Raw genomic sequence first — 16288 nt, forward strand, 5'->3', positions numbered from 1 at the left:
AATAATGCAACAATTTAGTCACAAATCCTCCTGATTTCAGTGAATCTAGCCTAGCCATGACTAAACCCAGCTACAACCAAGTAGCACAAATTTTTAGTTTTCCCTTTTTAGGTTCTGAATTTGCTTGCTTGAATTATGAATTCAGTAGAAAAAGGACTTTGTTTACATACATTATTTTGTACCACATTGATGATTCTGTTTCAAATAATGTGCTTCTATTGATGAAAATGTTCTGAATTTTTAAAATTGATCTTATACTTTTTTGTGCATTACAGATGAATGACATCATAGCAACCATCAGAGAGTCTAACCTCAAATTGACACTGGCCTTTGGAATAGGCATCCACCATGCCGGCCTGCATGAACGAGACAGAAAAACTGTTGAAGAGTTGTTCGTGAACTGTAAAATCCAAGTATGCTTCTTCTCTTCATAATAACATATTTGAATGTTTTTGTTCACTTTGAAAAGTTATTTAAACAAGTGTCCTTTATCTTTTTAGGTTCTTATTGCCACTAGCACATTAGCATGGGGTGTCAATTTTCCAGCGCATTTAGTCATTGTTAAAGGGACAGAATTTTATGATGGAAAAACAAGACGTTATGTTGATTATCCAATTACAGGTATTGTTGGAAATCATAGCTCTGTGAGAGAAATACATATGATATGCAGTACTTCCTTGAAAATAATGTTTAAATGTATTAATTTATTCTTAAGTATGGAAGGGAAGAAATCTGAGAGGGACTTATCACATCTTTTGTTCAGATTCTTCAGGAATCGTTGTCATTTCTACATTTTCTAACTTTTTCTGTATCTTGTGAATATTGAATTTGATGAGTAAACATTTTAAAGGGATCTTGAGAACAAAATAACAGTATCAAAGAAGAATTACAGCAATATATGATATGGTATACTTTATCATGTATCGCTTTAGATGTTTTTAAACAATTTTTAATTTTGTGTATATGGGGAATTTTATGGTGTTTTACTGTATTGTCTGTTTTATGAACTGCAGTAAACCATCCAGGAAGCTTTAGTTATTGAGTAGCATAAAAATGAAATTATTATTATACCTAAAGAGTTAGTGAATTATGTAGCATATAGTCTATAGTACTTGTAGAAAGAAAGTCTCAGAATACCTGAGACTTTCCAAAAGGTTTTTTTTTTTTAGTTTGCATTTAATTCATTTCAGCCTTCATTAAAAATGTGTATCAGTAGAAGATACCCAAGCATAGGAATACAGAATACAGTAATACATGGAAAAATAATCACCTTCACCTTAAAATTAGAGGAACAGTATTCGGTGAAGCACCTTCCCAATGTATGTCTGCATTTGGCAGCATTGAAACAATTAGTATCCAACTGTGACTTTGTATTAGGCTATACCAACAGTTCAGCAATATAACTATTACTTACTGAAGCAGTGGGAAATGAGGTAATCTGGTACTAAATTTACATATCTTTACTTATATCTTGCCTTTTTTTTCATTCCAAGGAACTCATGGTGGCTTACATGATCTCTTATGCCTCTACACCAAACTGGCTTTCAAATTTCAACAGCAAATCACTGCTTTTTCTTATTGGTTGAGCAAGCATTAGTTATGTTGCAGATGGTAATTTCTATTAACACAACATCATTTTCTGTAGCACTGGGACACAGTTGGATACTGCCCAAGATTACTAGTTCCCATTTTTCTGAGCCTTTCTTTAGTCAATGTGTATACTTGTAACAATGGTGGAGCTCAATTTCTGATTTAAGCATTAGAAATCATGTTTTAAATCAAACATTTTTCTGTTTTCAGTTGAGTAATATTTTTAATTCACATTTTGTTTAACTTTTAACAAGTGCTTATGTAGTTAAGAAAGAAATTTTGTGACTGAACATTTGCCACTCAACAGCGGAGACTGTACTATACATAATGCTTGTCATCAATTTACTTTTGTAGATGTTCTTCAGATGATGGGACGTGCTGGTAGACCTCAGTTTGATGATCAGGGCAAAGCAGTTATTCTAGTTCATGACATCAAGAAAGATTTCTACAAAAAATTCCTTTATGAACCTTTTCCAGTAGAATCAAGGTAAAGGGAAGGACCACTATTATGGGCAGCCATGATTCATGATTCATTATGCATAGTATGGAGCAAGTGGATAGGGAGACATTTTTCTCATGCTCTCATAATACTGGAGACTGGATTCATGAAGCTGTGAAGCTGATTGTTGGAAGATTCCAAGCCGGCAAAAGGAAGCACTTCTTCGCACAATGCATGAAACTGTGGAACTCACCTTCATAAGATGTAGAGATGACTACCTGTTCACACAGCTTTAAAAGAGAATTACATCATTCATGGAGGACTAAGCTATCCATAACTACTAGTCCTTACGCTATATGCCATTTCCAGTAACAAAGGCTTTATGCTTACATACTCTAGCTGGGAGAGAGGGTGCCTTTTTACTCATGTCTTGCTTGTGGGTTTCCTCTTAACCACCATGTGAACTGAATGCTGGACTGCTGGTGCAATCCAACATAGCGGTTCTTATGTTCACCTTATTTACTGTATTCCCTCTTCCTGCAAATTGAATACTGGACTGTCTAAAGACTTTACTTCTAGCTCCAGACTGACCTTGCTGCTCAGCTTACACTATATTATCAATTAAGTGGTTTCCAAAGTTTCATTTCCATATTTATAATGCAACTGTGGCCACTGTAGTCCCTCTCTCCCCCTGTATTGACCACGCACAGTAATTTTGGATTGGGAAGGTGGGAGTAGATAAAAGAGCAAGTAGTTGGAAGATGGAGCAGTAGTAGTAGAAGCCTCTTCGTTTATAAATAGCATTCTCCTTTTAAACTATATGCATTCCTGCTGCCTCCTCGCCTTCTTTTGCAGAGTTCGGCAGAAAATGAATGAGAAAATAGTTCTACAGTTGCAGATGGATTCCTATGTAAGAAAACAAAAATGATAGGAATCTTACTATAGATATTACTGCTGAAGAGAGTGGTAGCAACAGCAGTAGCAGTGTTTCTCACAAAGGTCTTTCACCTGTTTTAGAAGCTTTAAATACACAATTGGATCAGACTTAGTATCAGTAGTTAGGATTTACAGAGTTAATAACTGAAGGCAGGTGTTAAGACTATTTATTGGCTAAATACAACTTAGCACTTTTACCAAATTAATATAAATCCTTTTAACAGAGCTGGTACACTTTTTACTATTCAGTTATTTGTTTTCGTCTAGTTTGCTGGAAGTTCTGTCCGACCACTTAAATGCAGAAATTGCAGCTGGAACTATAACTTCAAAGCAGGATGCCATGGATTATATCACCTGGACCTACTTCTTCCGTCGCCTTATCATGAATCCTAGGTGAGCTATTAAGACATCAAGAGTCAATGGGATTTGGGGACATGATAAGGAAACTTGAATGCCTTGGTTAAATTCCTGCTTAGTTATGGACATGCTGACCAGACAACTACTTCTTAGTTCTTAAGCTGTAAAATAGAAATTTGATAGAGTTACTATATAGGCTTGGTAATGTTGTAAACCACACTGTAACTATCACACTTGGAGCATTTTGCTCATAACTTTTTTCTGTTTTTGTTGCATCTTATCTCTAACAAAGAAAACAGGCAAGACAGAAAAGAATGCATTCTTCCTTTATCCTCCCCTGTACCTTCTCTTCCCAGTACTCTTACCCAGGCCAGCTATGAAATTCTACACATAGAAGCTTTCTGTATGCAAATCACTTCAGGATTTTAGAATTAGAAGTCACAGGCCCACTTAGAGATGCCCATTTGAGTGCAACTTCTCTCAATCCAAACAGTCCAGGGCCACCATTAACCTTAAAATGACCAGAGGGATGGGAACAGTGGAAACCTGGTCCTGCAACAGTACCCATACTAGGAGGGCTGATATTGCTCACTGCAGCATCCTTCCTTATTTTAAAACATGGAGAGTAATGATCTTGGCATCTTCCTTGTTTCAGGAATAAATACAATCCAAAAAAATACAATTCTTTTTGGTAACATTTATTCCCAACTATTCCCATTTGGAGTCAGGGTTCTCCATTTCATTCCTGATGACAAGATAGTGTTGTGATTTAAGCAAGTTTAAAATATGAAACTCTACACACTCTATAATGTGTGTTATGTTATTTTGAATCATGGTTGGCAAACTGTGTGTGTGCGGGGGTGGGGGTGTTTTTTCATGTTTGTTTTTCTCTAATGTACCAGGTATGCAGACTCAGTTGTGAATAATAGAATGGGAGGGAGAGAGGGAAAGAAGAATGTTAATTATCTGCTTCACACTCAGGATTGTCTAATGTACCCCCTCCCACAGAGAGAGAGAGAGAGAGAGAGAGACCATCAAATCTATGTAGCTGCTATGCTGGAAAGAAATCAGCAAAGAACCCTTCTCCCCCATTCAGAACCAGCAGAAAAGGTCTGCTGATTAGATTCTATGACCTCTGCTGATAGAAGGAATCCCTCTGGGTCCAACCTATTGTCTTTTATGAACAGATTTGTATACAATTTTCTGTGGGAAAGCAATTTCAGTCTAACCCTCTGTCTAATTTACTTGGGGAGAGACACATTAGCCATAGTTCTGGATTTCTTGTACTGTCTAGTTCTGCCCAAATGTTCCAGTTTCAGGAACCATTCTTCCACTGACACCAAGGGAGATCTTGCCCTGTAAGTTGCATCAATGAGAAATGCCCAGAATCCTGTGTAAGTCACTGTAAAGAGCAGGGTATAAGTTTAAATAAATAAAAATGCAAACTAAGGAAATGGGAAAACTATGCATATAGAAAAATGGGAATGCAGAGTTCCTTGTCTAGTGAGTGTAGTTTGTCTAGTAAATTTCATTGCATGTTTCTTCTGTCGAAGGGTGAGCAGGTAGCATTCAGCCAATCCAGAAATGGGGATCACTAACTATCCTCCTCAACACATTTTTCATGGCCTCTCTTTAGAGCAAAGAGAGAGAGAGAGAGAGAGAGAGAGAGAGAGAGAGAGAGAGAGGGAGGGAGGGAGGGAGGGAGGGAGGGGAAAAACTAAGAAGGTTTGTAGGACAGAATGAATAGGACCCATTGGGGGTGGTGGGTGTAAATACTGCTGGGTTGGGTGATTCACTTCTCCCATCACGTTTTTATTTTAAACTGTTGCAAATATTTGTGCAAAGACAGATTGAAACATATATGGAGGAGAATGTGCTTAGGTTTAAGGGATGGAAAGTACATGGAGGGGAAGTTTGTGTACCTGTAATAACTGCTCTACAGCCACAAAAGAGATAAGGAACAAATATTTCTCCTTTCTCTAAGTGTTCAGAAGGTGGAAGACGCTGAAAAGTATCACTGCCAGTTAGAATTGATAGGATTTTATTTCTGCTTTACTATTTCCCCCCATTATTGGTGCTTCCAAATTGCACTGTTAGCTCAAACTGCTCTAATTAAAGTGGCTTGTCAGTTAAGCTTCCCATGTTTTATACCTTTTAGCTAGGCTCCAGAGAAGTGCATAGGCTTACACTTTTGCTAGTTCAGTGGAATTGTTTAGTTCATTTCTTCAAATGAATGGTTTTTATGGAGTTTTATCACAAATTGTTCTTGAAATTCCCATTAAAAATGGTCTTCATTGGTCCATAATATAGGCAGCATGACTGCTAATGCAGACTACCTAACATGGTCCTTTACCATATTCATTGGCTTCCAGTCCTTTTCTAGGCCTGATCCAAGTGCTGGTATTAACATGTAAAGGCCGAAACATCTTGGAGCCAGCTTACATGAAGAATTGTCTCCTCCGTATATACATGTACCCAGACTTTAATATCATCTTCAGCAATCCTTCTTTGGGAACCCCAAAAGAGATGGGTGGCTACTAAGATGTGGGTCTTGTCTGCTCTGGCATCTCAATTCTGAAATGAGCTTTCCAAAGAGAGTTTCTTGGTGCCAGAGCTATGCTCTTGTCAGTGCCAAGTAAAGACCTTTTTTATTTTCCCATGGCATTTTAGTTTTTCAGTTTCAATTTTCAATCTTTTCCCTGTGGCTAGGTTCTATTTTTGTTGTTATTTTTTAATTTAAGTTTTAACTGTTAAGTGTTATATATTCTATTTTATCATTTGCTTGCATTTTATGGTTTAATTCTTGTGAACTGCCCAGGGAGTTTTGGTTATTGGGCAGCACAGAAATGTAATAAATAAGTGATACAGGGATGTGGTGTTTGGGGAACATAAGTCTCCTTGGGCTCATGGAACTGCTTCCATGGCACTTTTGATATATCTTCCAAAATATGATTTTTGAACAAAGGATCAAATCATTACATTTCTATTAACAATTTTAAGATCGAAATTGTGTATTTGTTGTAACGTGCTGCACATTTTAAAGCACAACCACTGAAGCAGACATATTAAATATTTTGTGGGTTGCAACCTTAGAAAGAGAATAAAATAAAATACTCAGCTAGAATACCAGAAATTTATGTTAACTTGAAAAGCAAATGGCTAAAAGAGCCCTTCTAGAGTACTGTCCATCTGTGGAACAAATGTTTTGGAAAGGAATCACTGCTAACTGTAGGGATATTTATTACAGTGATGATATTAGTAAAAAAATAATAATAAGCCTATTTACTGTATCACATGTTGCAGCTTACTTATTTGGAAGATCTGCTTGTCTTTACAGGTAAACTCTAAAATTACAAGGTTAATTTTCTGTGAGATCCACAACATACTGAAGTAAATCACTTTGCAAAATGCATAAGTCTATATCTGTAAAAGTTTTTAACTGTTTGTATTTTACACTGATACATTATTGTGTTCTGATTCAGAGAAAGTTATTTGTGTATAAGTCCTGTTAAAATCCATGCAATTTAAGTTAGATACTAGTAATTTAAGGCCCATAGCTTGAGGTCTTACATTTAGAATAGTTTTTTTTAATGAGCCTTTTTTCATTTCTACCATAATGCTTTTTATTATTTTTCCTAAAGTACTTGTTTTATGAAGTAGAATGTTTAAAATTAAGATTCAATGTTCTGTTTATTTGTTAATTCAGCTGAGAAGATAGATAGATGACAAAAAATGAGTACTTAAGCTTGTGCCAGCATTACTGTTTGGCAGCTGGCATTGTTAAAGAATGTTGACTCACTAGTTGCTTGACTAGGGATTATAAATAGACCTTGAAAAACTAATTAAATGAGCAGTCTCACTGAAGGACCCAAATGTCTTACAGAGGGCTGTAGCTACTCTTGATGAAGCAAAAGTAGTTTTTCCCCAGTCTTATTCAAATATAGAACTATACTTAATATGAAATATTTTGGTGTCATTTTTTGTGCTTTCTTGAAAAAATTAGTTTCTAATGCAAATTACTGTAAATTTATTGACAGTCTTATTTGTGTTGATATTTGGTTCATCTATATCCTGAATATATGGTTGATGACAGAAAATGTATTTCTACAATTTCCATCCTGCCTTTCTTAATGGCCTCAAGGTAGCTTGCTATAAATCAATCAAAGGCAGAAAACTACGGTGCTAACGGTGCATTTTTAGGCATGTCTACAAAGAAATGAATCCCACAAGATTCATTAGAACTTACTACCAAGTAGATGTGAATAGGGTTACAGGCTAAACAACAAAACGTTGGAAAAATACCAGCAGGTAAGAGATACAAACATAAAATCAGAGCATTAAAGGACCAATAAAAGCAAAGATGAAAAGTTAACGTACAAATCAAACATGGTCACTTTGTTTTATGTGCCATTTATCTGATACTGAAGCAAAAGGGTAGTCATTCACATATGATTCTGACGCTGCAAGCCTATGTACATTTAAGACCAAGTGAACATAATAGGAGCTACCTCTCAAAAAGCAATTATATGATTGTGCTGCAATTTTGTTGTGAGGTTTTGCTAACCTATAGATTTGCTTGAAATTACACATTCAACTTGGCTAGTTTTAAAAGTAGTCTGAAGATGGAATGTGTCACCTATAGAAGTCTATAACAAAACTTTTAATGATAATGAGACTGAGATTTGTCACCACTCTTCTATCAGCTTTTATTTCTTCTAGGATTAATTTAGGTATTACATCTTTCTACTGGTCAACCCATTTGGCTTCTTCCATTTTTTCAGTGTTTTCTGTCCTGTATGAATCTTTTTTAGGTGCTTGCTTTTTCTTCCTTACTTGATTAAATCTCATCCTCCTTTGTAGTCTTTCTAGTTTCCTCCAGTTATATCATGAATTGTTCTCACATTTCTCAAGATGTGTCTTACCATTCCTTCTTCCAGTCCATGAGACCAATGATGCATCTTGCCTCAGTGAATTATAGATGACAGAAGAATCTTTGTAATGGCCAACCAGCAAGATGTGTTTCCTGGTGTGAACTTATTCTGGGAATGGTTTGAGCATCATGTCTCATTCCTATACTAAAGCCCAGAATGAAAGCTGCAATGAATAAGGAAGTCCTCTGACACAGGAGTCATAAGCCTTCCCTGATGGCTGGTGACTACTGTAACCTGCATGCAGAACTGCAGTTAACTTGCTATCCTCCATGTTTCTTTTGGTGTGCATGCATTCTACTATGTTCACCCACACTAGTTCGTGTGCCTTACATTGTGTTGCCCACCCAAGGAGGGATGAATAGCATCAGTGGGTATGGCCAAACCCACTGCCATCATTGTGCTGCCCATTTCCCTTATTATTATTATTATAACATTTCTATGCCGCCCCTTGCCGAAGCCTCGGGGCGGCTTACAACACAATAAAATACATTGAAATACAATAGAACATAATAAATTCTGGTCTTTTGCACTTCTCCCAAGAGAAGAACTTGACTGACTGACAGTGGGAGGAGCAGCAGTTCCCTCAAGTGCTACCTGTCCCATACATATGATAGGTATGTGCTCTTTTTATAAACTGCTGTAAACCACGCAGCAAACTTTGGTTATTGGAAGGCATAGAAATGAAAACGATATATTGTCAGAAGGGCATTTTAGCAGAAGTTAAATGATCAAATAGAATAGTTCTTCCTGAAATTAAGTAGATTTGTAGCCATAAGTATATCCATCCAGCACAGCACAACACCATGCTTTTTGAAAAGACCAAATAATAGATTCTCTGTATGCCTTCACAGATAGCACTACTGTTCATTTTTTGTCCAAAAATTGGGCTTTTTTGTGGTTTGAGACAGACAAACCTCAGAGAACACAAAGGAGACCACAGTTTATTGACTCTGTCATACTCACACACCCTGTAAAGCATGAATGAGCAAAGTCTGGCTTTGCCAAAGTGAACTTCTCATACAGAAGCAGCCACTACTGGTTTTTTTGATCCTAGTGTATGTGTTGTTGTTGTTGTTTAATCCAGTGTAGAAGCCTTGCTACATTCCCAATCTTAAATTTGTGGGGAAAACCCCATGGTGGACCAGTGATAGGGGAAAGGCACTCTGGGCATGTTCAGATGGATTTTTCTTCAGTACTTTTTTGCAACCAGTCTTCGCACTACTTAACCCCCACTGGTTTTTCTGGGCTCTTATTTGTAGTTATATTTGTAGTTTTAAAGCTCTACTGATAGGCCTGATACAGACATAATATTTCCAGTCCATTAATCAATGTTATTTCAGAGCCAGATAATCTGCGTGACTGCAGGTGTAACATGACAACAAGTATTGAAAATGAGTGATGCAAGTACTGTCACTCTTTGTGGGCAATATTCAGTGTTGACAGTATAGCAGTGGGGACTACTACTCCTGAAGCAGTCAGAAACAATAATGTGCATTTCTGAAACAGATCTCTCTCTCTCTCTCTCTCTCTCTCTCTCTCTCTCTCTCTCTCTCTCACACACACACACACACACACACACACACACACACAGAGTATCCAGAATAGGATCCAAAGCTGAAATTCTGCGAGCAAATCTTTCTTACTGGTTGCTTTCTAGAGAATATAGTGGCTAAACTCAGAACTCCAACACTGCTTTCCAAAGGGCAATTTAAGGATGCTTCAGAAGACCAATTCATGCATTTGGAGGGCAGCAATGGCCCCTACATGGTTTAACTACAACTCTCATCATTCTCTATGCTGTCTGGGCTGATGGGGATTGTAGGCCGATACAGCTGAACAGCTACAAGTTGCCCACCCTTGATGTAGGGCCTTACTATGCCGAACCAAGTGGTGGGGTTGTGCTTTTCACCCCACCCCAACAACATGCATCCTCCTGTCAAGTGTCCCTTTTAACAAGGGATCCTCAGTGAACAAGCAGCTCTGTGCAGCCAGAAGTGACCTGATTGCGGGAAGCCTCTACATGCAAGTATGTGCTCCTGCACAGAGATTTCTTTGCAAACAGTTGTACTCAATATGTTGATGTTGACGAGCATATACATGATATGAAGAGTGGGATTAAATGTATGGCCCCATTCCTGCTTCAATGGTTTAAGCCTTGAATTCTTGCAGCATGTGAATAGTCCTAGAATGAACCTTTCACAGTATTACTCTGTTATCTGGTTTGTTTTTTCTATCACATTGACCAAATGGTTGATTCTACTTTGGAGCCTCTTTTGAGCAACAAAAATGTGTGAAACGTTCATGCACCAACTTCCCTGTTCAGGTGCACCTACTGTATGTATAAGTTAATTTCCATGTACTGTTAGTATGCCAGCAGGCACCTGCCGAGCTTACCAATCACTAAAGTGTTAACATATATATGATGTGCTGACACACAAGGAAATGTACTGAGGCATGCATGCACTAGTTAAGCTCTTCTCCCATGGCCTGTGTCACATCTGTATCAGCACTGATACGGGAAAAAAAGGTGGGGGGACTACCAGTATTCTCTCTCTGTCTTTTCTAACTGTCAATAAATTTTGCCTCCAGAGTCAAATGGTAATGTAAAATGCTAAATGCAACAGTGCGCATTCTGTTTCCATGATTCTCAGTTCTCTAGATCTTAAACAGTGAATCTGCAGTAGGTGCCATAAATTGCTTCCCCCTCCCTTTTCTCCAAGAAGACTAGCCCATGAATGGATTTTTACTCATGGAGCTCAAGCTATAGCTCCCTGCTCCCTCCCAGTCATGTTCCTTGATTGAATGCCTTGTCATCTCTGCTCAGGCTTCCAGTAGTCTATGTCCACCTTCAGCTTTGATAACTGGAACAATCTTCATGGGACTGAAATAGCCATGTGTTGTACATCTCCTTCCACCACCACCACTACTGGTAGTAGTGATATTAGTTTAACCTGTTACCAGGTCTAGGAATAGTTTGGAGAATCAGCCACTGGGAAAAAAAACATAATTATCATTGAAATAATTTCACAATTAAAGAATAGTTTATACACACACACGCATTCTAACTTTAAAGGGCAAGGAAAACAACTCTGTTGATATTTCAGTTTGTGCAAAGATACAGTACTTTTGAGCATTGATAGTAGGCCATTTTAATTAATGAATCTGGTTCACTTTGATTACCGGTTAAAAATTATAATGATGGTCATTCAATGCATTGCTCAAGGACAGAAACCTGCTTTCTCTTGCAAATGAGCTGACACCCCAGGAGGTGTCTGATTTCTTTCCCACTGAGGCATGTTGATCCACAACTCTTGGATAAGATCCAAAAAAGATGCTGACTGGAACATCTCTCCAGTATTCTGTCTATGAGCAGTATGCTTAGAATAAAAGATTTTAATTAAGTCTATCTGTGATTTGGCTTTAGAAAATTTTTCCTGAAGACAAATCACCTCAGTTTCAGCATGCCTCATGGTGAATAAAATGAAACACTCTTTGAGTAGATAACTGTTTATGCTTGCCCTATGCTTTAAATTATTTTTATTCAGAATGATACATATAAAAACAAAACAAAAATCATGCACTAAGCTCTTGTGGGGCTTCTCTGCCTCGGAAGGAATCTTCCGAATACAAGCAAAAGTTCATCTTCATAGTGTTTTTCAGCTGTCCCTGGAACCTGCTTTCATTATCTGTGTCATTACTACTACCGTATAATCTGAACATAAAAAACATGGTGTTTGTAACAAATTACTTCACAGGCCTGACAGTTATAGCAGCACCATTTCAAGGCTGGTGAAAAATTTCCCAGTGAGATCTTGGGTCAGGTTTACATAAACTAAACAGGAAGCAATTGCTACCACAATCCACATTAAACTCAAAATGGTCAGTGTAACTTCATCTACATTTTATGTCTCTGCACGTCTCTCACTTTCTCAGCTGGTGAAATTCCACACTTGCTTCGATTAGAAAAATAAGTTCATGTTTCTTGTTGCGCTGTTCTTCTAGGCATATTCATCAGTTTAGTAGGGGATTGTGTTTGTTTGTTTTGTTATATATTATTGAAAAGCCCATTTAAAAGTTAGTTCCTTCACTGTTTTGATTCCTTAAATGTTATGTACTTTGTAAATTTTTATGGTACCTAGGGGTTTGTTATTGCCTTTTTCCCAGTGGGCTACTAATGGAAGTTCGCCTGTCTACCCCATGTGCTAGATGCTGTTAGCATAAAACTGCCTTTGACTTTCACACGTCTCAGGGGACGAGTAATTGTTGTGTTCAAACAGCCTGTAATTGTGATCCCGCTGGCTTTCTCAGTACGCTTCTGGCTATTAGAATCATTAAACAACTCAGCACCTGTTAACAGCATTGTAAATATTCAACCTTGCTTGTGTGCAGGTTGAGCTGAATATAGGAGAAGTCTTACAGAGCCCAGCCTCATAAATTAGGGCTCCTGACAAGTCAATTATTGTGAAACTGGGTTTCACTGTGAAATAAATGAAATGTGCTGACAAAAAGGTGGGTTGTCTGTTTGCAGCGGAGGGGAAATAATGACTAGATGATTCAATGCAGTGACCATGAAACTGCACTGTTTTTATTCTTTATCTGCAATTAAACAGTTAGATAATACAGTTACCCAGAAAGTGGGGTGGGAGTAGCAAGCAAAGAGATAGCACAGTTTTGTGTACTTTGAACATACGAGAAGTCAAGTTGCAGAGCTGCAATTTTTAAAGTATTAAATCAGTAAATACCATCTTTAAAAGTACATAACTTTCTAAGTGAATTCCTGTTCTAACAAAATAGAAATACTTCTCTCAAAATTTTATGTATATGATTTCAAAATCTGACCTATACAGTTAAATTCTACAGTTGCTCAAAAGCAGGACCCAGTGAGTTCATTGGATCTTATTCATTCATGCGTATGTTTAGCATTTCAGCCTAAAATACATATGCCTACTTGGGGTTCCCTTACTGTTTTTGTTTTTATGTTTTTAATGTTTAAGGGGAAGGGATTTCCCCCAAATCGAGAAGGCTGTTTTATCCAATAATATTTCTGCTTAATTAAAAAAAACCTTATAGGACTCTGTCCCACAATTTTTATCTTGTGCTGTGTTCAGACTTTTTTTTAAAAAAAAGATGCATATTATATAATTCAAATCCATGCTGTTTAACTTCCTACATTCTTACTGAATCTGTACTTTCACAGTTCTATAACTGTGATCCTTAAAGTGCAAAAAAACTCAGAAAAGAACAGCTTTTCCCAGCATATCATCTGAAGTAAACATACAAGTAAATCTTAATAGTACTGTAGATCAAACGAAGTATGCAGCTAATTTTGTGCATCCAGTGAAACTTTCAACTTCTGTGTTCTGCCAAATTATAAACTTCTTTTGAAATGTGGCGAGTTAGAAAGTTTGTGATATGGCCTGAGGGTCTGCTCTTAGAAGGAGAAAAACCTTTCATGCTACTAAATGCACCTAAAGGAACTCTTGAATCTTGGTTTTCGTGAGCCAATTATATTCAGGCTGCAATTCTGTACCCACTTACTTGGAAAATAGTTCCCATCAGACTTGGTGGAGCTTGCTTCTGAGTATAACCTGCAATAGGGTTGCAGTGTTAACACAGTTTTAATTTATATTGTGAAATATTAGGCACATGATTTAGAATTAATGTATTAAAAGATGCTTGTCCTTTGATGGTTCATGTGCTCCTGGTATGCTAAATTAGAATAAAACATAGGCCACCCTGTATTTTTTTGACTTAAATGTTGGAGCAAAAATTTTTAATGAAAATTCTATGTTAAGTTTGAAATACATTAAGCAATAGCTTTCTGTTTCCATATTCCATAAACTGTCATAACTTAATGTTCCACTTGTAAGGAATCGTGTGTGTGCATGCGCCTGCATGCGTATGCACACACATGCATGCATATGTTCACGTCTGTTGAAAAAGTATTTTGGTAATGAAAAACACTTTTATCCTTCTGTTTTTTTTTATTTTTAGCCACTGTCCCATCCTTTTTAACATATTACCAGAAATCTTTTTTTACATTTTTAAAATGTATGCTGATTTGTCCCATTGAACCCTTCAACTTCCTTTAAATAATTAGTTTTAACAGGCATTAAGTTGTTTAATGAATTAGAATAAGAGTACATATCAAAAATCTCATTCAGACTTCTTTTTGTGGGGGGGAGCATATTGCATCAAATTTGAGAGCTTTATGGGGAAACTAGAGGAACTATCAAAATTGTTGTGAACCACCCAGAATGTAGTCAACTGGGTGGTGTAGAAATGGATAATGACAATGTGGATTATTTAAGAAAAAAATAATTACTAAAGAGTTCAGAGAAAAGTGTGTGTTTGATGCACATAAGGCCTAGTAGAAAAGAAAGAAAGAAATTAAACAGCAATCCTGGTATAGATTCAGGATAGATACATAGAAATGCTTTTTTTAAAAGGATTGAAAGTAGCACAGGAAAAGAGATTTTCTAATGTCCAGCTTTGAATGGGATCAATATCATACTTGGTTCAATTAACATTAACACATTCATTCAAATGTTCCTTCTAATACTTTTACTAACTGATTTTATGGTTTTTGTATTTATTCAAGAACAAGATCCATTGATTTTGTTGCATAGCTAGAAAACCAGCCTATGTTATATAACAAGCAAGGACAATAAGTCTACATTTTAACTCACTATATTGGAAATTATTTGTTACATTTTTAAATGATTAAATGAATACAAAAGTATCTTATTTGTATAACTGACTAGATAACATAAAAACAAGAAAGAAATTAGAACAATCAGGAATAGTAAATTATTCATTAAAAACAATAAAAGCAGTGCAAGTCTATATGCTATATGTGCAAATTAATATCAGTAACAAATATCTCTTCAGTAATTAGTGAAACACAATTGGAAATAATATAAGGGCTGTTCGATAACTTCTAATATTACTTTTTCCCAACTGTTAAAAATCCAGTTAGGCAGCAGTTTTGTAGCCCCTAGGGAGCATATGCGGGGACATGAGATAGTTCACATTCCCAGTTCTGAGGACCTGAAACTGGCAAGGAGTTCTCCTCTTGCAGCCAGCACAGAAAGAACCACACTGGCCACTCGCTATCCAAGCCTGAGAAAGCAGCCCCTGAGAATGAGAGCGAGGAGCATATGGGCAGGGAGGGAAAAGACAGAAGTAGCAGGATCCAAGCCATCCCAGTGCCTCTCCAGTCTCGATCCTCCCCTGCCAAGATACTCTAGACAGGCAAAATGTCTGCCTTACAGAAAATGCAGGGCATGAGATCAGAAAGATCACCTCTGCCGCAAAAAAAGATCACCTCTGCCACAAAAAAGATCTTCTCTGCCATGGCTCCCAATCTTCATTAGGTGACCCTTAGGACTCTGAGCTCAGGAGAGTGCAGCCTTTGCCATAGGATTGCTCCCTTAACTTCAGACATGTCTTTGTGATGTAGGACAGATCAAACCTGACAGTTAGACATTCATCTTACAAAACTTGTGGGACTGTTGTGGGGCTGGATTGAGGTTATAGTTCTTTTCTCCTTACCTGTTCATTAACTCCACAACCATTTCTAAGTCAATTGGATAAATGTAATATTCAAAGTGCAGCCATTGTTTCCACCTTAAAATACACGATAATGCTTACATTAGTCATGTTCTCTCTCCATATTCATGTGTCAACAATACTTTAAAAGTATTTAACAATATTACATTTGCATTTCTTTCATTTCTGCAGTTACTATAACTTAAATGATGTGAGCCATGACAACATGAACAAGTACCTTTCAAACCTTGTTGAGAAATCACTCATTGATTTGGAATACTCTTACTGCATTAAAATAGGAGAGGTAAGACTAAATGTTATTCAAAGCATGGAAAGAACCGGGCAGCAGTAATCTTTATCATTTATCAAGTTTTATCATGCTGAAATTAGACTGCTTTGGAGATTCCTGTTCCAACCACTGGAATTTTTAGGTCCTTTAACATGTAAACCAGTAATTCAGATGTTGCCATTGTTCAGTTTTAAA

The 16288-nt window shown here is 37.0% G+C and overlaps 1 protein-coding gene across 2 annotated transcripts in view; it reads left to right on the forward strand.

Annotated features, from left to right (window-relative positions):
- ASCC3 (activating signal cointegrator 1 complex subunit 3) overlaps window positions 1–16288 on the forward strand; it is a 258311-nt gene that overhangs the window by 179147 nt on the left and 62876 nt on the right. For both annotated transcript variants that reach the window (XM_044427352.1, XM_044427362.1), the window contains exons 31-35: window positions 276–413; window positions 501–621; window positions 1945–2077; window positions 3233–3358; window positions 15997–16108. In XM_044427352.1, the coding sequence (XP_044283287.1) occupies window positions 276–413; window positions 501–621; window positions 1945–2077; window positions 3233–3358; window positions 15997–16108 (630 nt within the window). The remainder of the gene's footprint in view (window positions 1–275; window positions 414–500; window positions 622–1944; window positions 2078–3232; window positions 3359–15996; window positions 16109–16288) is intronic.

The sequence above is a fragment of the Varanus komodoensis genome, unplaced genomic scaffold (assembly GCF_004798865.1).
Source record: "Varanus komodoensis strain SLA01 unplaced genomic scaffold, ASM479886v1 scaffold1, whole genome shotgun sequence".
NCBI lineage: Eukaryota > Metazoa > Chordata > Lepidosauria > Squamata > Varanidae > Varanus > Varanus komodoensis.